Source organism: Salvelinus alpinus, chromosome 9 (assembly GCF_045679555.1).
Source record: "Salvelinus alpinus chromosome 9, SLU_Salpinus.1, whole genome shotgun sequence".
NCBI lineage: Eukaryota > Metazoa > Chordata > Actinopteri > Salmoniformes > Salmonidae > Salvelinus > Salvelinus alpinus.
The window spans coordinates 5,119,859-5,142,256 of record NC_092094.1 but is presented as its reverse complement, the minus strand read 5'-3'; the positions used below and the strand labels follow the sequence as shown (position 1 = coordinate 5,142,256).

General features: G+C 41.9%; 2 protein-coding genes across 5 annotated transcripts in view; one reads left to right on the top strand and one right to left on the bottom strand.

Annotated features, from left to right (window-relative positions):
* Positions 1–69: 69 nt before the first annotated feature.
* On the top strand, positions 70–8,681 carry galk2 (galactokinase 2). Its single transcript, XM_071415794.1, has 10 exons — positions 70–362; positions 543–631; positions 811–934; positions 1,144–1,234; positions 1,791–1,937; positions 2,273–2,371; positions 2,737–2,889; positions 3,486–3,696; positions 7,198–7,405; positions 7,794–8,681. The coding sequence occupies exons 1-10, from the start codon at positions 313–315 to the stop codon at positions 7,999–8,001; spliced, it is 1,380 nt and encodes a 459-aa protein (XP_071271895.1). The 5' UTR covers positions 70–312; the 3' UTR covers positions 8,002–8,681.
* A 248-nt stretch (positions 8,682–8,929) lies between these two features.
* The window catches only part of atp8b4 (ATPase phospholipid transporting 8B4), a 66,055-nt gene continuing 52,586 nt past the window's right edge, over positions 8,930–22,398 (bottom strand). For 3 of the 4 annotated variants that reach the window (XM_071415783.1, XM_071415784.1, XM_071415782.1), the window contains 7 exons: positions 19,357–19,580; positions 19,041–19,124; positions 18,343–18,588; positions 14,074–14,212; positions 13,626–13,756; positions 11,974–12,123; positions 8,930–11,649 (listed from right to left, as the gene is read on the bottom strand). In XM_071415783.1, coding sequence (XP_071271884.1) covers positions 11,419–11,649; positions 11,974–12,123; positions 13,626–13,756; positions 14,074–14,212; positions 18,343–18,588; positions 19,041–19,124; positions 19,357–19,580 — 1,205 coding nt within the window. In that variant the 3' untranslated portion in view covers positions 8,930–11,418. The remainder of the gene's footprint in view (positions 11,650–11,973; positions 12,124–13,625; positions 13,757–14,073; positions 14,213–18,342; positions 18,589–19,040; positions 19,125–19,356; positions 19,581–22,398) is intronic. The other variant, XR_011676735.1, reaches the window with a different exon arrangement.

Below are 22,398 nucleotides of genomic sequence, written 5' to 3'. Positions count from 1 at the left end.
TGAACTGGTCCTTTCCTACTCTTCCGTATTGTTACGTTTCGTTACAATGAATGTGTTTACAGCTGGTCTAGAAACAGTTACTTTGTTTAACAGAAAGCGTTTGAGGTAGTGGTTTTGGCGGGAAGAGCTGGTCGTAGATCAGCTTTTCAATAATATCCGGGACTCTCGTGTGACAAGTCAGCTGATAGTATTAGGTGTGTTTCTATATTTTTCCTCAGTACAGTACGCCAGATAGATCTAGTTGCAATTAGATTTGGTGATTTAACAATAGTCTAAAACCAACCGGTAAGAACTGGTATTTGGTTTGAAAAAATGGCAGCACACCCGCCAAAGACAAAGATTCTGATAAGTGCAAATAAAAGGTGAGTTATCTTGATAATTTTCGAAATAGTACGGGTAATTACAGTTGCTAAAACTATCCATGCATGTATTAAACATTTTATAGTAGGCTACAGTAAAGTAAGACTGTTTTTTTAAACTCCTCAAATCACTCCTTGAATTGGGCAGTCATTTGCAATTTCCCCGATGTATTGTATTCCTAGGTTGCAAAATCTGAAAGAGGCCTTCGAGAAAAAGTATGGAGAAGCTCCTCTTTTTTATGCGCAAGCTCCTGGAAGAGTCAATCTAATAGGTATGTAAACAAATTTCATATCTATATAGCTATGCTATTATAACGCAGAAATCCATAAATACAGTAAAAAGACCAGTGATGTACAGGAAAAAAATATATCAATGTGATCCTTCACAAGGGCTAGCTCTAAATCGTAACCGTAAACTCAAACATTGTCTTTCTTTATTCATTACTGTTAGGAGAACACATTGACTACTGTGGTTATGCTGTGCTCCCAATGGCTATTGAGCAGAGTATTCTGGCTGCTGTCACTGTCAATGATTCCAAGAAAATCTACCTGGCCAACACAGAACCTAAATACAAGTAAGATCTGCCAAATAATCTCCACACCAAGCTTTTTATGCACATGCAATTCACCTATACTCATCATATGTAAGGATCTTCCAGAATCTGTCTTGATTTGCTGCCCATCTAGACGAATTGACGACTGTATTGGATTAACTATCAAATGTTATTTCATTAGAGACGGCTCTCTCAAAATCATAAAATGGTATGTGTTTTTTTTTTTACAGGGACTTCACAGTCTCTTCAGAAGATATTGAGATAGACAAGGACAATCCTCAGTGGTACTATTACTTTCTCTGTGGGGTGAAAGGGATTCAGGTGAGTCATGTAGACTCTGGTAATTACTTTAATATCCTGTATATGTCCTTCCTGTTGTTCTATTCTACTGTTCTATTCTGCTGTTCTTCTTCCTGTTGTTCTATTCTGCTGTTCTTCTTCCTGTTGTTCTATTCTGCTGTTCTTCTTCCTGTTGTTCTATTCTGCTGTTCTTCTTCCTGTTGTTCTATTCTACTGTTCTTCTTCCTGTTGTTCTATTCTACTGTTCTTCTTCCTGTTGTTCTATTCTACTGTTCTTCTTCCTGTTGTTCTATTCTGCTGTTCTTCTTCTTCCTGTTGTTCTATTCTGCTGTTCTTCTTCCTGTTGTTCTATTCTACTGTTCTTCTTCATGTTGTTCTATTCTACTGTTCTTCTTCATCTTCGTCATATCAACTTTGTCTGTCCTATCTATCTATCTATCTATCTATCTATCTATCTATCTATCTATAATCTATCTATCTATCATGTTGCTACAGTATTAACCATATCAAACATAAACATGAGGCATTGTTCAACATGGTGTTATATCATCGTCATCATCATCATCGTCCTCACCAGGAGCACCTAGGGAAGGTTCCTCTGTCTGGGATGAAGTGTGTTGTGGACGGGACCATCCCGGCTAGCTCAGGCCTGTCCAGCTCCAGTGCCCTGGTCTGCTGTGCTGCGCTCCTCACTATGGAGGTTAACCACAAGTCCCTCAACAAGGTAGTACAGTACAGAGGCATGTATTCAGTGAATGTCTCGGGTAACCTACTGCAGTTTGTTAAAAACAACACTCTAGAATATTATATGCCCAGACAAGATTCAGATCATGAATTGCCGAGACAAGATTCAGATCATGAATTGCTGAGACAAGATTCAGATCATGAATTGCTGAGACAAGATCAATGTCAAATGTATTTCAATTATTTTTAGGAGTTGTATTTCTGTCAACACTTTGATGCACCATGTTGCTGAGCCAGAAGTGTGTTAATGAATATTGCTGTAAAGTCTGATAAGCTAAACAGTAGACATAGACTGTTCCCTTTTCTGTCCACCAGGTGGCGCTGGCGGAGATTTCAGCCAAGTGTGAGCGCTACATTGGCACTGAGGGTGGGGGCATGGACCAGTCCATCTCATTCCTGGCAGAGGAAGGAACTGTAGGCAAACATACACACACATACACACACACACACACACACACACACACACACACACACTGGCAAAGGAAGGAACTGTAATCAAACACACATACACACACACACACACACACACACACACATTCTGTATACCAGGGAGTGCTTATTAGTGTGTGTTAGTGTGTATTAGTGTTTATTAGTGTGTATTAGTGTGTATTAGTGTTTATTAGCGTGTATTGGTGTTTATTAGCGTGTATTAGTGTGTGGTGCTGCTGCTGTGTTTTAATAAGTTAAACAGTTTAATGAACTTCTGTACAGTTACTATATTCTCTAGTTTGTTAGTGCTTGTTATTAGTTCTCGATCTGTCTCTTTGTCGTTGTCCCAGGCCAAGCTGATTGAGTTCCACCCTCTGCGGGCGTCTGACGTACGTCTCCCTGAAGGAGCAGTGTTCGTCATCTCTAACTGCTGCGTGGAGATGAACAAGGCTGCTACGTCTCACTTCAACATCCGGGTGGTCGAGTGTCGCATAGCCACCAAGGTTAATTAATATTATTATTATTATTATTATTATTATTACAGCGGCTCCCAATTGATATTGGTGTTGTCAACATCGTAGAAATAAATAGAATATGACAAATGCCACTAGAGATGCCTGGTAGAGAACGTTCAACACATGTTATGACTTAGCAAGCACTCAAAGGTTTTGTCCTGCTAGTACATCAAAACAAATTGTAATCAGCTGAAATGAGAAGGGATGTGATACAACTTAGAGTGCGCATTTACCTCAAAACACTGTGATTATTTTTATTTTTTTATGATTTTTTAAACCTTTATTTAACTAGGCAAGTCAGTTAAGAACAAATTCTTATTTTCAATGACGGCCTAGGAACAGTGGGTTAACTGCCTTGTTCAGGGGCAGAACGGCAGATTTTTACCTTGTCAGTCTCGGGGGATTTGATCTAGCAGTCTTTCGGTTACTGGCCCAACGCGCAAACAACCAGGCTACCTGCCACCCCAGAATGATTTGAACTGTGTTCTCAACTCAGATTCTGGCCAGAGCGAGGGGACCTGGAGTGAGGCCGCCTGCTGAAGCCGTCTCCTGTATGATTTAAATAACTCTATGGTCTTCCTCAGATGTTGGCGAAGGCTCGGGGGCTAGAGTGGGGCCGGCTGCTGAAGCTGTCCCAGGTGCAGGCAGAGCTGGAGGCCTCTCTGGAGGAGATGCTGCGGCTGGTGGCTGAGGTGCTGCACCCTGAGCCCTACAGCAGAGAGGAGGTCTGCAAGGCCCTGGGAATCACCACAGAACAGCTCTGTACAGACCTCCTTAGCCCCAACACACAGCACGGTAAGACACTGGTATTACTACCAGTTATTTTACAATCGTTTCATTCTGAATAGAACCACCATTTTGTTTTGTTTCCGTTCTATTGTTCTGACCAACAATATAAAGTTCTGAACCGGTTTGAACCATAAAAAAGTACCGGTTTATATCGTTCCTTTCTGTTCCTTTGAAACCTGTGAAATCAAAAGTTGTTTACACATTTAGCTCATTAAATGACTTCACCAATCAGTGCGGACGGAGCCGGCAAGCTAGATGTTTACACCAATCAGTGCGGGCGGAGCCGGCAAGCTAGTTATTTACACCAATCAGTGCGTACGGAGCCGACAAGCTAGTTGTTTACACCAATCAGTGCGGACAGAGCCGGCAAGCTAGTTGTTTACACCAATCAGTGCGGACGGAGCCGGCAAGCTAGTTATTTACACCAATCAGTGCGGACGGAGCCGACAAGCTAGTTGTTTACACCAATCAGTGCGGACAGAGCCGGCAAGCTAGTTGTTTACACCAATCAGTGCGGACGGAGCCGGCAAGCTAGTTATTTACACCAATCAGTGCGGACGGAGCCGACAAGCTAGTTGTTTACACCAATCAGTGCGGACGGAGCCGGCAAGCTAGTTGTTTACACCAATCAGTGAGGACGGAGCCGGCAAGCTAGTTGCTGGCAATATATAAGGCAATAAATAGGCCCTAGAGGCGAAATAATTACAATTTAGAATTAACACTGGAGTGATAGATGTGCAGATGATGATGATGATGATGTGCAAGTAGAGATACTGGGGTGCAAAAGAGCAAGAGGGTAAGTAATAATATGGGGATGAGGTAGTTGGGTGGGCTATTTACAGATGGGCTGTGTACAGGTACAGTGATCGGTAAGCTGCTCTGACAGCTGATGCTTAAAGTTAGAGAGGGAGATATAAGACTCCAGCTTCAGTGATTTTTGAAATTCTTCCCAATCATTGGCAGCAGATAACTGTAAGGAAAGGCGGCCAAAGGAAGTGTTGGCTTTGGGGATGACCAGTGAAATATACCTGCTGGAGTGCGTGCTACGGGTGGGTGTTGCTATGGTGACCAGTGAGCTGAGACTGACATTTTGAGGGTGGGGAGAGAGGGATGAGGAGGAGGAGGCTTGGCTTGAAGCGCTGGGCATTTTACGACATGCATTATCTGAATTAGATCCACAGAATTATACCTAAGAGGAGCGGCTCCTATGGAGGAACTTGATTGGTGCGGCTGGCTTCCGGGTTGGATGTGCATTGTGTCAAGAAGCAGTGCGGCTTGGTTGGGTTGTGTTTCGGAGGACGCGTGGCTCTTGACCTTTGCCTCTCCCGAGTCTGTACGGGAGTTGCAGCGATGAGACAAGACTGTAACTACCAATTGGGTACTACGAAAAAGGGGATAAAAAAGGGGTAATAAAATTATAAAAATAAACTTTGAATGTCCTTTGAGCTAGCTATCTAAGAAGCTTGTGTGTGTGCAGAGCGGCAGCAGAATTAAAAGCACGTCTTATCTTTTTGTAGTTAATAAATGCACCGTGAAATGTGATAACTAGGCCTATAGTATCCTTAACTACAATTGACAAATTGAATCCATTCTTCTCTAACTAATAAAAAGTATCTCGCTCTGGATAAGAGCGTCTGCTAAATGACTTAAATGTAAATGTAAATGTATCTCCCTATCTTCAGAGTGGGGAGGGGCTACAGTAGCCTGTGCTTCAGAGTGGGGAGGGGCTACAGTAGCCTGTGATTCAGAGGGGGGAGGGGCTACAGTAGACTGTTCTTCAGAGGGGGAGGGGCTACAGTAGACTGTTCTTCAGAGGGGGGATGGGCTACAGTAGCCTGTGATTCAGAGGGGGGAGGGGCTACAGTAGCCTGTGCTTCAGAGGGGGGAGGGGCAGGTAGCCTAAACAAGCACAGACACAGGTAAAGATTTTCAGCTGACATGCAGACACTGGAATAAGTTCCTGAGTGACAGAGTGAGGGCTTTGCAAAGGCTCTTTGTTGCGTTTTTTTGTGGGACCGGAAGGAAATGTCTGCAACATAAAATAACCGGTTAACCAGTTCCCATTCATTTAAAATAACAGTTCTGTTCCGGAACTGTATAGATCACTTTCGTTCCCTGTTCCATTTCATTCTTTGAAAAATGTCATTATGTTGTGGCTTTCTGTTCATTTCCTTGAACCGGTTCCAACCCTTGATCACTACTGTATAACTAGTACATTATAACTGGTAGGCTAGCAGATCACCACTGTATAACTAGTACATTATAACTGGTAGGCTAGCAGATCACTACTGTATAACTAGTACATTATAACTGGTAGACTAGCAGATCACTACTGTGTAACTAGTACATTATAACTGGTAGGCTAGCAGATCACTACTGTATAACTAGTACATTATAACTGGTAGACTAGCAGATCACTACTGTGTAACTAGTACATTATAACTGGTAGGCTAGCAGATCACCACTGTATAACTAGTACATTATAACTGGTAGACTAGCAGATCACTACTGTGTAACTAGTACATTATAACTGGTAGGCTAGCAGATCACCACGGTATAACTAGTACATTATGACTGGTAGGCTAGCAGATCACTACTGTATAACTAGTACATTATAACTGGTAGGCTAGCAGATCACTACTGTATAACTAGTACATTATAACTGGTAGGCTAGCAGATCACCACTGTATAAATAGTACATTATAACTGGTAGGCTAGCAGATCACCACTGTATAACTAGTACATTATAACTGGTAGGCTAGCAGATCACTACTGTATAACTAGTACATTATGACTGGTAGGCTAGCAGATCACTACTGTATAACTAGTACATTATAACTGGTAGGCTAGCAGATCACTACTGTATAACTAGTACATTATAACTGGTAGGCTAGCAGATCACCACTGTATAACTAGTACATTATAACTGGTAGGCTAGCAGATCACTACTGTATAACTAGTACATTATAACTGGTAGGCTAGCAGATCACTGTATAACTAGTACATTATAACTGGTAGGCTAGCAGATCACCACTGTATAACTAGTACATTATAACTGGTAGTCTAGCAGATCACTACTGTATAACTAGTACATTATAACTGGTAGGCTAGCAGATCACTACTGTATAACTAGTACATTATAACTGGTAGGCTAGCAGATCACCACTGTATAACTAGTACATTATAACTGGTAGGCTAGCAGATCACTACTGTATAACTAGTACATTATAACTGGTAGGCTAGCAGATCACTGTATAACTAGTACATTATAACTGGTAGGCTAGCAGATCACCACTGGTCCTCCTCCACCATTTTGATACAAACCATATTGTGTGTGCAGGCTCGGATATATTATTTTCAAAAAGGTTCATTCTCCACATCTGCCTTTCCTGCTGCCCCTCCTTGAGACCTGTCTCCTCCATATATTTCCATACCGTCTAAAATAAAATAAAACTCTTAAAGGTAAATAACAGGTTTTAACCTGCAATACCTGTCCTCTCCTCCCAGTGACCCAGTTCAAGCTGTACCAGCGGGCCAGGCATGTATACGGTGAGGCGGCACGTGTACTGCGGTTCAAGAGCGTGTGTGATGAGGCTCCCTCCGCCCCGAACGGCGTGCAGCGTCTCGGAGACCTGATGAAGCAGAGTCATTCTAGCTGCAGAGACCTGTACGAGTGCAGCTGTCCAGAACTGGACCAGCTGGTAGAGATATGTCTGTAAGTCCAGAATGACTCCATTGTATTAAGGGTTTTAAAACCCTTCAATTTACAGGTTATTCTCACTGTACTCTCGTTCACCCAGAAATCCAATCTCTCCGTCATTCGGTGAGATAGCGTTTGTGTTTACGTAGTCTGTCCGTGACACATTAGTCTCATTTGAGATAGAATCTAATTTCAAACCTGTCCATTAAAATGCTAGATTTCACTGGCTACCCTATAACTCGTTGTTTGCAGTGTGTTTGACAAATGAATGGTGCAACTGCTGATGAAGTTTACTTGCTTGATTGCATTGTTAATTGATAGATCGTGATTTAAGGATTAGGTTCCTATAACCGTGCTTTGTCCCATGTTATTTCCATGTTTATTACGTTTCCTCTGGCTACAGGCAGTCTGGTGCGGTGGGATCCCGGCTGACCGGAGCAGGCTGGGGAGGCTGCGCTGTCTCCATGGTCCCCACTGACAAGGTGGAGTCTTTCCTGAAGAGCGTCAGAGAGTTGTACTACACGTCAGACCCACGCAGAGCCGAGCTAGAGAAACACAGTCTGTTTGTCACCAAGCCTGGTGGAGGGGCGGCCATCTTCCTTGAAGAGTGACATCAAAATTGCTTCTCTTTACAATTTTGAGGTGAAATGTCGTCCTTCCGGGTTTCACCTTTTCAGTATTTTTTTTTATACTATTATTTTAGGCATGATTCTATGACTAATTCTAATGCCAAAATGATACAGTTGAGGATTCTGGAATTTCAAGGGCAATGATAATCAAAGCCTTGTCCCAGATCTGTTGTCTCCGTCTATAGCCTGCTCCCAGATCTGTTGTCTCCGTCTATAGCCTGCTCCCAGATCTGTTGTCTCCGTCTATAGCCTGCTCCCAGATCTGTTGTCTCCTTCTATAGCCCGATTCCAGATCTGTTGTCTCCTTCTATAGCCTGCTCCCAGATCTGTTTGTCCTCTTGCCAACTTCATTGCTTAATTTTCAAGCCAAACATGACAAGAAGTTGGCATGAGAGCACAAAAAAGATCAGCACTATTTTATAGGGGCAAAAATTATGACTTTAACTCAAGTTATAATTAGTGTTAAAACTAATGATTCAAGATCAACTTCTTTACAAGAAAGGGCACTTTATTCTGGGGGTGTAATGATTTCAGTTAGTAAGGGACAGTGCTATATAAAGTACAATAATTTTCCACACAGTGCAGTACTACATTCCTTCCATTGCTGTGTTTGTGTGTGTTGTATGTTTTGAAGGAATTAAGGAGTAAAGGGCTTTTGTTTACATTTTGTCTGTCTGTTTCATTTGCATTATCTCCACAGAAACAGACAACGAACACAATATGAACAGCTGTATATTTGTATTTTTAAAAAAAAACACACTGTCGTTGAAAAACATTATTTCCAAGTTCAAGAAGCGGACGTTAACAAATAAATGACAGTGTTTTTGTCGGTAGAAACAAATGTAAAATATAACGATACATCACCAATACATTCAAGATTTAAATGAATTCTTTGCTTAAAAAAAAAGCATATTTTTTTAATCTATGTTAACAAATGTAAATGATTGTATTGAATTTCAGCATTCAAAGCATAAGCCTAATGGAAACAGCATAATGTTTTCATTCTGGAAACATCTATGTCTGACAGGTTGACAATGTATGAGAGAGAGAGAGAGAGTGTGTGTGACCCAATAGGGCAATTAGGCTGTAGAATGCTGACAGCCAGAGTGTTAGCATTGAGCTTCCCTACAGTATGGATTCCCCTTCATTACAGGAAGTTGACAGGAAAGCTTTCTCTTCATACCGCTTTAAAGTCTCAATCTGTGATTCACTTTTCAGCCGAACGGCAGCCCCACCACTGTTTTTGCCCATAAAGCTGAGGGATGGGGCTAGAGAAATTAAACCACACCTAAATTCATAGATGGAGCTTTACGGTCTAACAGACCATCAGATCAACATGATATTCTTTAAAAAGCAATTGGTATACAACGACCATTGAACAGCTGCCTGTAACTATTGCAGGTTGCACCTTTAAATGAAGGATAAAGCCAACAATATGAACAGATATGAACAGACAAAGACCTTGACCAGTGGAGGCTGCTGAGGGGAGGACGGCTCATAATAATGGCCAGAACGGAGCAAATGGAATGGAAACCATGTGTTTGATGTATTTGATACCATTCCACCTATTCCACTCCAGCCATTACCACAAGCCCATCCTCCCCAATAAAGGTGCCACCAACCTCCTGTGAATATTGAACGGTTATGTCTATGTTCAGACGGGTGATAAATGCTTTATTCCTTAACAGAAGGAACTGTGAAAGGCACAATTATGTTCTCTCCATTAAAGGTAAAAACATGCATCTTGAACATTCTTTCAGTCAGCATTCTAAACCTCAAGAACATTCTGAACATTCTTTCAGTCAGCATTCTAAACCTCAAGAACATTCTGAACATTTTTTCAGTCAGCATTCTAAACCTCAAGAACATTCTGAACATTCTTTCAGTCAGCATTCTAAACCTCAAGAACATTCTGAACATTCTTTCAGTCAGCATTCTAAACCTCATCTTTGTTGAGGTAGTTTCTATCTGATTTTAATTTAATTATCACGATGACTTACTGTATGTGCAAAACCAGATTATATATATTTTTTAAATAACATATTTTGCATATTCATGGTCATCGGCAAAAGATGATTTGTAACACAGTGTTGTAACAATGATAGAGTTGTGCTTAATGTTTTCCTAAAGCAGCCTGAAGTACATACCTGTATTATATCACTGTTTCCAGGTGGCTATGATATCAAACTCATACCTGTCCAGCCCAGGCTGCCGAAAAAATCAATCTACTCCTACATTTATTGAAAATGAGATCTCCACCAAAAATCAAAACTCCAAATGCTTAGGGCTCTATTCAATCCGTATCGCGGAAATTAAGCGTTACAGTGTGATTTCAATTTAAAGGCAATGTTAGCGGAGACTGCATTCACGGTAAACACTGCCCACGACGGCTCAATAGTAAAAAATGACCTTAGAATTGATATCTGTACCGCTCCACTGATTCAGATGGACTAGAGCCTATAGGGATCTTTCTGAACATGAGTTGATCCCAGAACAGCAACTGATTTGGATATTCCTGTGCGGGTTCTTTTGGAGTCTGCTTGCTGGTGCGCTCATGTCCTCTGATGATTGAGTTTGACTTACTCTCAATTTTCTTGTGTGCTGCTTTGTCCAGTGCCCACAGTATAGTCATTTACCAGACGCTTTTATCCAAAGTGACTCACAGAACTGTCAACATTGACAGTGACAAACAGGTAACTGCCAAAATAAAGGAAACACCAAGATAAAGTGTCTTAAAAAGGGCGTTGGGGCACCACGAGCCAGAACAGCTTCAATGCACCTTGGCATAGATTCTTTAAATGCCTGAATCTCTATTGGAGGGATGCGACACCATTCTTCCACAAGAATGTTAAATTTGGTGTTTGTTTTTTTGATGGTGGTGTAAAAATGCTATCTCACGGCACCTGCTCCAGAATTTCCCAGAAGTGTTCAATTGGTTTGAGATCTGATGACTGAGATGGCCATGGGCATATATATGGTTTACACCGTTTTCATGCCCATCAAACCATACAGGGACCACTCGTTCCCTGTGGATAGGGGGCATTGTCAATCCTATCAGGATAGAAATGCTTCACCATAGGTTGAAGGTGATCACTCAGAATGGCTGTGTATTTATTGGAGTTTACCTTGCCCTCTAAGGGGGTTCAGTGGACATAAACCATGGCAGGAAAAGGCACCTCGCACCATAACAGAGCCGCCAGAACCCTCATAAGTGTTTCCATTATTTTGGCAGTTACCTGTATATGTGGCCGATCGATCCAATGTGGGAAATCGAACCCCCCCAACCTGATGTTGACCGTACCATGCTCTAATTCTTACTCACTGAGCCAGGTGTAGACGCACAGGATCATCTTATACTCTAAACAGCTTGTTAGGAATCTAAAAACTGGGCGTAAAAGGTCATGTCTGAACTGCCCCATTGGAAGCACCATTAGAATCCATTAAAGTCTGTTGAGTTCTAGTGTTGCCTTCCGAGGTTCCGGATGTTCCGTAGGCCTCAGCAGAGACACAGGCTACCGGTGTTTCCCCCTTCCTCTTCGACATGCCCTCTATCAAACTTCTGCTGTTGTGGACCCTACCAGGGGACGATGGGGACAGGGATGGGGAGGGGGCAGCGGTGCTGGGGGTGACCTTGATGTTGTTTTGAAAAATAAAGTTACACACTTTAAATTTAGGCTTACACTCTTATCTAGAACCTTAAAAGTTTCTTCTGATGTCCCCATGGGGGGGGGGGGGGACCTTTTGAAGAAGCCTTTTGGGTTCCACGTAGAACCCTTTTCACAGAGGGTTCTACGTGTAACTTAAAAAGTATTCTATCTGGAACCGAAAAGGGTTCATCAAAGGGTTCTCCCATGGGGAACCATTTAAAAAAAAAATAGAATGGAGAGCGCAGAACTGATGTTTTGGCACTACACTACATATATATATATTTTGTTATTAGTTTATTTGACAGACCTTCATGTTCTTCCCTGAGGTTATGAGCTCTCCATAGCCCTCTTGGTGGGAGAAGGCGTAGGCTGAGCGCCGGGAGCTCGTCCTCCGAACACGTCTCAGGTTTTGCTCCTTAGGACCCAGCTTTCTGCTGGCCTGCTGCAGGCACCGCACCTGGGAAAGGAGGTCAACAACAGAGAGTACAGTTATTGTGGATAGTCAGATTAATATAATAGTTTGTTTAAAACGTTTACATGCTTTGCAAGAACTATTTCCCTCATAATCCTGTTGACGTGGACACATCTGAAATCAGGCTACCTGATGGCACCTCTGATAAATGCAGAAAATCACAAATTAAAATAAATGCTTTACCACAGCGACCATTTTATAGTAGTGACATTTTTTTCGCGAAGCCTATTTGATTCTGAGTTCGGACATACAACGCTTGTATGTAAAAACGAATTATAAGATGTATACCTTCAGTTTTTCCCGAACTCACTTCAATCGCGTATTAAAGAGGGAGGTTGAGCTGACAGGTTCTGGCCCATGTTCAGATCACATGCACCGCTGGGACGCTGATTAAGCTGTTTACACGTCCTAATCATTTGAAAGATTGCTCAGACAACCAGATGTTTTAATCAGTGCTTACTTCAATTGTGTCCTTATGCCAATTAAGATAAGCAGACTGTTACATAACCTGGCTACTGTCATAATCAATTTAATATTAAATTATTCCTGTGCATGTTTCGGGTGTCAACTGGCTTTGTCTGCTGACTATATGATAGTGAGGAAAGGGGGATACTTAGTCAGTTGTACAACTGAATACATTCTATTGAAATGTGTCGTCCACATTTAACCCAAACCCCTCTGAATCAGAGAGGTGCGGAGGGTTGCCTTAATCGACATCCACTTCGTCGGCGCCCGGGGAACAGTGGGTTAACCGCCTTGCTCAGGGGGCAGAACGACAGATTTTTTTTACCTTGTCAGCTCGGGGATTCGATCTGGCAACCTTTCGGTTACTGGCCCTACACTCTCTGATGGATCGGAGGGTGAGGGCTAGGGCCATTTCCTCCAGAAATGTCCAGGAACTTGCAGGTGTCTTGGTGGAAGAGTGGGGTAACATCTCACAGCAAGAACTTGCAAATCTGACGCAGTCCATGAGGAGGAGATGCACTGCAGTACTTAATGCAGCTGGTGGCCACACCAGATACTGACTGTTACTTTTGATTTTGACCCCCCCCCCCCCTTTGTTCAGGGACACATTATTCAATTTCTGTTAGTCACATGTCTGTGGAACTTGTTCAGTTTATGTCTCAGTTGTTGAATCTTGTTATGTTCATACAAATATTTACACACATTGACAGTGAGAGGACGTTTCTTTTTTTGCTGAGTTTACTTATGTAATTGTGATATTTCTGTTTTTCATTTTCAATAAATTAACTAAAACGTGTTTTTTTAAAACATGTTTTTACTTTGTCAGTATGGGGTATTGAGTGTAGATGGGTGAGAGAAAAAAAATATGTAATCCATTTTGAATTCAGGTTGTAACACGATATGGAATAAGTCAAGGGGTGTGAATACTTTCTGAAGGTATTGTATGTCTCTTTTCATTGGTTTAGTGTGATGTTTCCCCTGTTCCTAGTGGTTACGGCGTCTGTCAATCAAGTTCCCTTTACCTTGTCTGTCAGAGTGGGGTAAAGGTCTGTCTTCAGAAAGCGGACTGCCAACCCTGGCATGACACACGCCACGGTGGTCAGCATTATAACCAGCCACACACTCTTCTGAGTCAGGCAGTTACGGGCTGTGCCTGAAAAACCCACAACAAAAATACCCTCTGACTCAAAACAATGCTCTGCATATTGGTACAATTTCATCTATCATTATCGTACTCGATATTTAAAACTGAATTACACTAGGTTAATATATTACACTAGGTTACTGAATTACACTAGGTTAATGTATTACACTAGGTTACTGAATTACACTAGGTTACTGAATTACACTAGGTTACTGAATTACACTAGGTTAATGTATTACACTAGGTTACTGAATTACACTAGGTTACTGTAAAGCACTGATGTGAAAACCGCTTTATAAATACATGTGACTGATTGATTGACTTACCAATGAAAGGAAAATGGCTGGGGAGTATGCTGAAGAGGCCGTCACTGTGCATAGCGAATAGAATCGAAAAGTAGACAGCCAGGCTACCCCACACAAATACGTGATTCACAGTTGTCCAATAGTAGGTGTCCAGGCCAATCTGTAACCGAACAAAACAACTACATGGTCATATCACATATCAGTAAACAGTGACATGTTCATATCACATATCAGTAAACAGTGACATGTTCATATCTTGTACTATCATTTTATTTTTTGTAATTTGAAATAGATTTCTAAGTCTTTTTGTAAATGATTGGAAAGCCCAATATATATTTAAGTTAGTTAGTTAGTTTATAATGCATGGTTTGAGAATGACCATTCACCTGGCCATCTCCCACTAACAGAGCCTGGAGGCATTTCCTTATTTTGCTTCTGATTAATCATTTATATCTTTGCCATAGCAACCAAGGCACGAGGTATCAAAACAAAAAACTAACACAAACCCAGGAAGGATTGAACAAGAAACCTACCGTACTCACCTGAACACCTAACATACTGTAGATGTGAGCTGGATACAGCCCAGAAAATTTCAATAAAACCATGCCTACAGACATAACAGGCTTGTATTTGTATTTATTATGGATTCCTATTAGTTCCTGCCAAGGCAGCAGCTACCCTTCCTGGGGTTTATTATGGATCCTCATTAGTTCCTGCCAAGGTAGCAGCTACTCTTCCTGGGGTTTATTATGGATCCCCATTAGTTCCTGCCAAGGCAGCAGCTACTCTTCCTGGGGTTTATTATGGATCCCCATTAGTTCCTGCCAAGGCAGCAGCTACTCTTCCTGGGGTTTATTATGGATCCCCATTAGTTCCTGCCAAGGCAGCAGCTAGTCTTCCTGGGGTGTATTATGGATCCCCATTAGTTCCTGCCAAGGCAGCAGCTACTCTTCCTGGGGTTTATTATGGATCCCCATTAGTTCCTGCCAATGTAGCAACTACTCTTCCTGGGGTTTATTATGGATGCCCATTAGTTCCTGCCAAGGCAGCAGCTACTCTTCCTGGGGTTTATTATGGATCGACCATTAGTTCCTGCCAAGGCAGCAGCTACTCTTCCTGGGGTTTATTATGGATCCCCATTAGTTCCTGCCAATGTAGCAGCTACTCTTCCTGGGGTTTATTATGGATCCCCATTAGTTCCTGCCAAGGCAGCAGCTACTCTTCCTGGGGTTTATTATGGATCCCCATTAGTTCCTGCCAATGTAGCAGCTACTCTTCCTGGGGTTTATTATGGATCCCCATTAGTTCCTGCCAAGGCAGCAGCTACTCTTCCTGGGGTTTATTGTGGATCCCCATTAGTTCCTGCCAAGGCAGCAACTACTCTTCCTGGGGTTTATTATGGATACCCATTAGTTCCTGCCAAGGCAGCAGCTACTCTTCCTGGGGTTTATTATGGATCCCCATTAGTTCCTGCCAAGGCAGCAGCTACTCTTCCTGGGGTTTATTATGGATCCCCATTAGTTCCTGCCAGCAGCTACTCTTCCTGGGGTTTATTATGGATCCCCATTAGTTCCTGCCAAGGCAGCAGCTACTCGTCCTGGGGTTTATTATGGATCCCCGTTAGTTCCTGCCAGCAGCTACTCTAAGGATGCTATACATTTGAAAAACATTACAATACATTCACAACAGATTTCACAACATTAAGTGTGTGCCCTCAGGCCACTACTCTACTACCACATATCTATAACACAACATCCATGTGTACATGTGTGTTTAGTGTATATCAAATAAAATAATGTTAAAAAAAAAAAAATGTACATTTTAATAAAATACATTTTATTAGTCACATGTGCTGAATATAACAGGTGATGTGCTTACTTACAATCCGCTAACCAACAATGCAAAAGGAACAATTAAAAGGAACTAGGAAGTAATTAAAGAGCAGCAGTAAAATAGCAATGTGGAGGCTATATACAGGGTATTACGGTACAGAGTCAATGTGGAGGCTATATACAGGGGGTACCGGTACAGAGTCAATGTGGAGGCTATATACAGGGGGTACCGGTACAGAGTCAATGTGGAGGCTATATACAGGGGGTACCGGTACAGAGTCAATGTGGAGGCTATATACAGGGGGTACCGGTACAGAGTCAATGTGCGGGGGTACTGGTTAGTCGAGGTAATTGAGGTAATATGTACATGTTGGTAGAGTTATTAAAGTGACTATGCATAGATAATAACAGAGTAGCAGCAGCGTAAAAGGGGGGGGGGGGTGCAAATAGTCTGGGTAGCCATTTGATTAGATGTTCAGAAGTCTTATAGCTTGGGGGTAGAAGCTGTTTAGAAGCTTCTTGGAACTAGACTTGGCGCGTCGGTACTGCTTGCCGTGTGGTAGCAGAGAGAAATGTTATCGTGTGTGTGTATGCATGTGTCTATGTATGTGTCTCTTCAGAGTCCCCGTTGTTCCATAAGGTGTATATTTATCAGTTTTTTTACATCTAATGTTACTGCTGCATCAGTTACCTGATGTGGAATAGAGTTCCATGTAGTCATGGCTCTATGTAGTACTGTGTGCCTCCCATAGTCTGTTCTGGACTTGGGGCTTGTGAAGAGACCTCTGGTGGTATGTCTTGTGGGGTATGCATGGGTGTCTTAGCTGTGTGCCAGCAGTTTAAACAGACAGCTCGGTGCATTCAACATGTCAATACCTCTCACAAATACAAGTAGTGATGAAGTCAATCTCTCCTCCACTTTGAGCTAGGAGAGATTAACATTCATATTATTAATGTTAGCTCTCTGTGTACATTCAAGGGCCAGCCGTGCTGACCTGTTCTGAGCCAATTGGCAACTGACCACACGACTGAGCAGTAGTCCAGCTGCGACAAAACTAGGGCCTGTAGGACCTGCCTTGTTGACAGTGTTGTTAAGAAGGCAGAGCAGCGTTTTATTATGGACAGACTTCTCCCCATCTTAGCTACTGTTGTATCAATATGTTTTGAGTATGACAGTTTACTCCAAGCAGTTTAGTCTCCTCAACTTGCTCAATTTCCACTTTATTCATTACAAGATTTAGTTGAGGTTTAGGGTTTAGTGAGTGATTTGTCCCAAATACAATGCTTTTATTTTTGGAAATATTTAGGACTAACTTATTCCTTGCCACCCACTCTGAAACTAACTGCAGCTCTTTAACCTGTTTGGGCTAGGGTGCCACATTTTCACGTTCGGATGAAAAGCGTGCCCAGAGTAAACTTCCTGCTACTCAGGCCCAGATACTAATATATGCATATTATTAGTAGTATTGGATGGAAAACACTCTGAAGTTTCTAAAACTGTTTGAATGATGTCTGTGAGTATAACAGAACTCATATGGCAGGCGAAAACCTGAGAAAAATCCAACCAGGAAGTGGGAAATCTGAGGTTTGTAGTTTTTCAACTCCTTGCCTATCGAATATACAGTGTCTGTGGGGTCATATTGCACTTCCCAAGGCTTCCACTAGATGTCAACAGTCTTTAGAACCTTGTTTGAGGCTTCTACTGTGAAGTGAGGGCGAATGAGAGCTGATTGAGTAACAGGTCTGCCAGAGTGGCATGAGTTGATCACGCGCTCTCACGTGAGAGCGACCTGCAATTCTAAAGACAAAGGAATTCTTCGGTTGGAACATTATTGAAGATTTATGTTAAAAACATCCTAAAGATTGATTCTATACATCGTTTGACATGTTTCTACGGACTGTAACGGAACTTTTTGACTTTTCGTCTGGACCTAGTGATCGCGCGTCATGAATTTGGATTTGTGAACTCAAGGCGCGAACAACAAGGAGTTATTTGGACATAAATGATGGACTTTATCGAACTAAACAAACATTTATTGTGGATCTGGGATTCCTGGGAGTGCATTCTGATGAAGATCATCAAAGGTAAGTGAATATTTATAATGCTATTTCTGACTTCTGTTGACTCCGCAACATGACGGGTATCTGTTTGGCTTCTTTTGGTCTCTGAGCGCACTTTCCTGCAGGCTTAAATTGAAGATATGGCAAATAGGAGAGGCAATATCGTCCGCTATTATCCTCAGTAATTTTCCATCCACGTGTCAGACCCCTGTGTCATTGTTAATAGACAACAATAATTTTTGTTCACCTCTTTCACACACTGACTTTACGGAATTCAAAATTACAATGCTTGTCTTTCATAATTTGGTCAGATATCCTTGGATGTGTAGTGTCCGTGTTTGTTGCTGGCATGTCATGCCTAAGTTTGCTAATCTTGTCATCTGACTATGTTTCTTACCTGAACGCTCACCACTATGACCAAGGATGTTGATATGATGACGGCGAAAGCCTGCTGGTCTGAGATGTGTGATCCGTCGTCCCTGACGACGAGACAGAAGGCTCCGTAGGGGATGAAGAAGAGGAGGAAGGAGGTGCCCATCCCCTGCAGCGTACACAGGAAGAACTGTCTCTTATTGAACAGGAGATTGAGCTGTCCTGGACGGTACAGGCTAGGGTAGCGGTGGCTGTTGGCTTCGTTCACATCCTGGGGATGAAAAGAGTTGTTGTGATGAGAGGTGTGTGTGTGTGTGTACGCCGGACTACATTGTCTGGTTTCCCGGATACAGACTTAGCTTAAGTCCTGGACTAATAAGCACTTTAATGGACTTCCTCCATTGGGTAGGTTTTTTAGTTCAGAACTAGGCTTAACCTGTGTCCTGGTCAGTTTACCGACTCTAAATGATATTGAGTTAGAGTTGGGTGAGGATAAGGGAAGTAATTAATGTTTAGGTGGGGTAGAGGTAGTTTGAGGTTTAGAGTCCCTAATGATATTTTGTTAGGACACAGGAAATAGGGGATCTAAAAAACATTACATATTCACCTGTATGACTTGGCAGAATCTTGAAAAGAAAAAAAACGAAAGAAAGTAAGTAAGTAAAAGAAAGTGAAAGATGGCTCGGCGGGTTGCCATTGTATGTAGTTTCTACCAGTTCTTACCTGATCGAAAAGCCCCATGGCCAGAACTGGCAGGGATGTGTAGACTATATTGAAGAGAGTGATAAACCACTGGTCATAAACCGTCTAAGAACAGAAGGAATAAAGTGAAGAAAAACATTTATACAAAATGTTTACAAATATAAAATGTTGATGTACTATAATGGTGCATTGTTCTTTGCCCCAATGAAATAGCATTTGTATCTGATTATTGTTTTTTATTTTCAAGAGACTTTGGACAAAGACAACTACCGTAAGTACATTTTGTTCCTACGTTTTCCCAAAATATATATATATATTTTTTGTCACTTTTAATTACCTGAGCTGAGAAACCACAGAAGAAGCCGAACCAGAAGTGCACCAGGGTGAAGGCAAAGTTCTTGTAGAAGAAGTAGAACAGGAAGTTGCACATGCGGAAATAGGACCAGCGGCCGTGGACCAGCAGGAGACGCTGCAGATAGCGGAACTGGGCAAAGGAGTAGTCGGAGGCTAGCACAGCCTGCATGCCCTCCTGACCTGATATACCTACACCTATATGAGCCGCTGGACAGAGAGAGAGAGAGAGACCCTACATGAAATGATAAAATATACAGACAACAAATTCCAATTGACTATACTTAAACTCTTTAACATCATCCTCAGCTCTGGCAATTTCCCCAATATTTGGAACCAAGGACTGATAACCCCAATCCACAAAAGTGGAGACAAATTTGACCCCAATAACTACCGTGGGATATGCGTCAACAGCAACCTTGGGGAAATCCTCTGCATTATCATTAACAGAAGACTTGTACATTTCCTCAGTGAAAACAATGTACCGAGCAAATGTCATATTGGCTTTTTACAAAACTATCGTACGACAGACCACGTATTCACCCTGCACACCCTAATTGACAAACAAACAAATCAGAACAAAGGCAAAGTCTTCTAATGCTTTGCTGACTTCAAAAAAGCTATTGACTCAATTTGGCATGAGGGTCTGCTATACAAATTGATGGAAAGTGGTGTTGGTGGAAAAACATACGACATTATAAAATACATGTACAAAAACAACAAAAATTGGCAAAAAACATACACATTTCTTTCCACAGGGCTGTAGGGTAAGACAGGGATGCAGCTTAAGCCCCACCCTCTTCAACATATATATCAACAAATTGTCAAGGGCACAAGAACAGTCTGCAGCACCCGGCCTCCCCCTCCTAGAATCTGAAGTCAAATATCTACTGTTTGCTGATGATCTGGTGCTTCTTGTCCCCAACAAATGAGGACCTACAGCAGCACCCAGATCTTCTGCACAGATTCTGCCAGACCTGGGTCCTGTCAGACCTGGGCCCTGACAGTAAATCTCAGTAAGACAAAAATAATGGAGCTCCAAAAAAGGTCCAGTCGCCATAACCACAAATACAAATTCCATCTAGACACCGTTGTCCTAGAGCACACAAAAAACTATACATACCTCGGCCTAAACATCAGCGCCACAGGTAACTTCCACAAAGCTGTGAACGATCTGAGAGACAAGGTAAGAAGGGTCTTCTATGCCATCATAGAACCCATTGCCCTTTATGGTTGTGAGGTCTGGGGTCCGCTCACCATCCAAGAATTCACCAAATGGGACAAACGCCAAATTGAGACTCTGCATGCAGAATTCAGCAAAAATATCCTACGTGTACAACGTAAAACACCAAATAATGCATGCAGAGCGGAATCAGGCCGAAACCCGCTAATTATCAAAATCCAGAAAAGAGCTGTTAAATTCTACAACCACCTAAAAGGAAGTGATTCCCAAGCCTTCCATAACAAATCACCTACAGAGAGATGAACCTGACTTCTCCTAAGCAAGTTGGTCCTAGGGCTGGTCCATATTGAATGCTATTTGGCCCTAAAAAGAGAGTACACAGTGGCAGAATACCTGACCACTGTGACTGACCCAAAATTAAGGAAAGCTTTGACTATGTACAGACTCAGTGAGCATAGCCTTGCTATTGAGAAAGGTGGCCGTAGGCAGACCTGGCCCTTAAGAGAAGACAGGCTATGTGCAACACTGCCCACAAAATGAGGTGGAAACTGAGCTGCACTTCCTAACCTCCTGCCAAAATTATGACCTATTAGAGACACATATTTCTATCAGATTACACAGACCCACAAAGAATTCGAAAAAACAAATCCAATTTTGATAAACTCCCATATCTACTGGGTGAAATACCACAGTGTTCCATCACAGCAGCAAGATTTGTGACCTGTTGCCACAAGAAAAGGGCAACCAGTGAAGAACGAACACCATTGTAAATACAACCCATATCTATGTTTATTTATTTTCCCTTTGTACTTTAACTATTTGCATATCGCTACAACACTGTACATAGACATAAAATAATATATGAAATGTCTCTATTATTTTGTAACTTGTGTGAGTGTAATATTTACTGTTCACTTTTGATTGTTTATTTCACTTTTGTTTATCCATTTTACTTGCTTTGGCAATGTAAACATAGGTTTCCCATGACAATAAAGCAGCTTGAATTGAGAGAGATAGAGAGATACAACACTGCCCCTTTAATTAAGACATACACCTTTAAACTGACTGGCTTTTCAAAGACAGCTTGAAATGTAGCCAACACGTTTTGTTTTCTTATAGGAAGCAGAAACTCCCCATTGCTGACCTATATGTATCTATAACTGGGCTAATAACTCGCTAACTAGCAAAGAATACCAACAAATGTGTGCGCTCTGAACTGATCTGAAAAGCGCATTCCCTCGAGGGTGATTGAAAGACTGCTCTTGGCCCCGCCAAAATAATTCTACTCTGTTGCGCTCTGGCTCTGCCTACAACAAAATCACAGACAAAATCACGACTTGTTTTGGATTGTTGCATTGAAAAGGGGCCTGATATAATGTTGATTCAATCACAGAAAAAACGTTTATCTATATAGTGCGAACTCAGTGAAGTTGAATCTCTTGCGTCTCTACGCGTCATGGTATTTCATTTCGCAGCGGTCATGGAAGAGGTGCGCGGCCGAGCGGGCGCGCAGTTTACACGTACATTTTTTAATATTTTTTTTTACTGTTGAGAGTTAGAATAGTAGAATACAGGAGGTGCAATTTCGAAACGAAACTTGATTGTGCATCAGCAGTCTTCCTTTTGTTATATATCATTTACTGACAGTCACACTATTAGCTCATGTCAGTGATTGCTAAATTACTCTTCTTAGGCTAGCCAGCTATCTCAACTTGTCGAAAATTCATGGCTGAATTACCGATCAGGTACATATTACATTTGCCCAGGGGCCTTGACTTCCAGGGGGCCTGTGTTGATTTTTTTAGTCACTCTCACTCAGATATCATATTAACATGTCAATAGTCA

Bases quoted from the DNA above. Each gene is read 5' to 3' on its own strand.
- galk2 (XM_071415794.1), top strand. From the start codon at position 313: ATGGCAGCACACCCGCCAAAGACAAAGATTCTGATAAGTGCAAATAAA. The intron at 935-1,143 runs GTAAGATCTGCC...TTTTTTTTACAG, and splicing joins AACACAGAACCTAAATACAA to GGACTTCACAGTCTCTTCAG. The intron at 3,697-7,197 runs GTAAGACACTGG...CTCTCCTCCCAG, and splicing joins TAGCCCCAACACACAGCACG to TGACCCAGTTCAAGCTGTAC.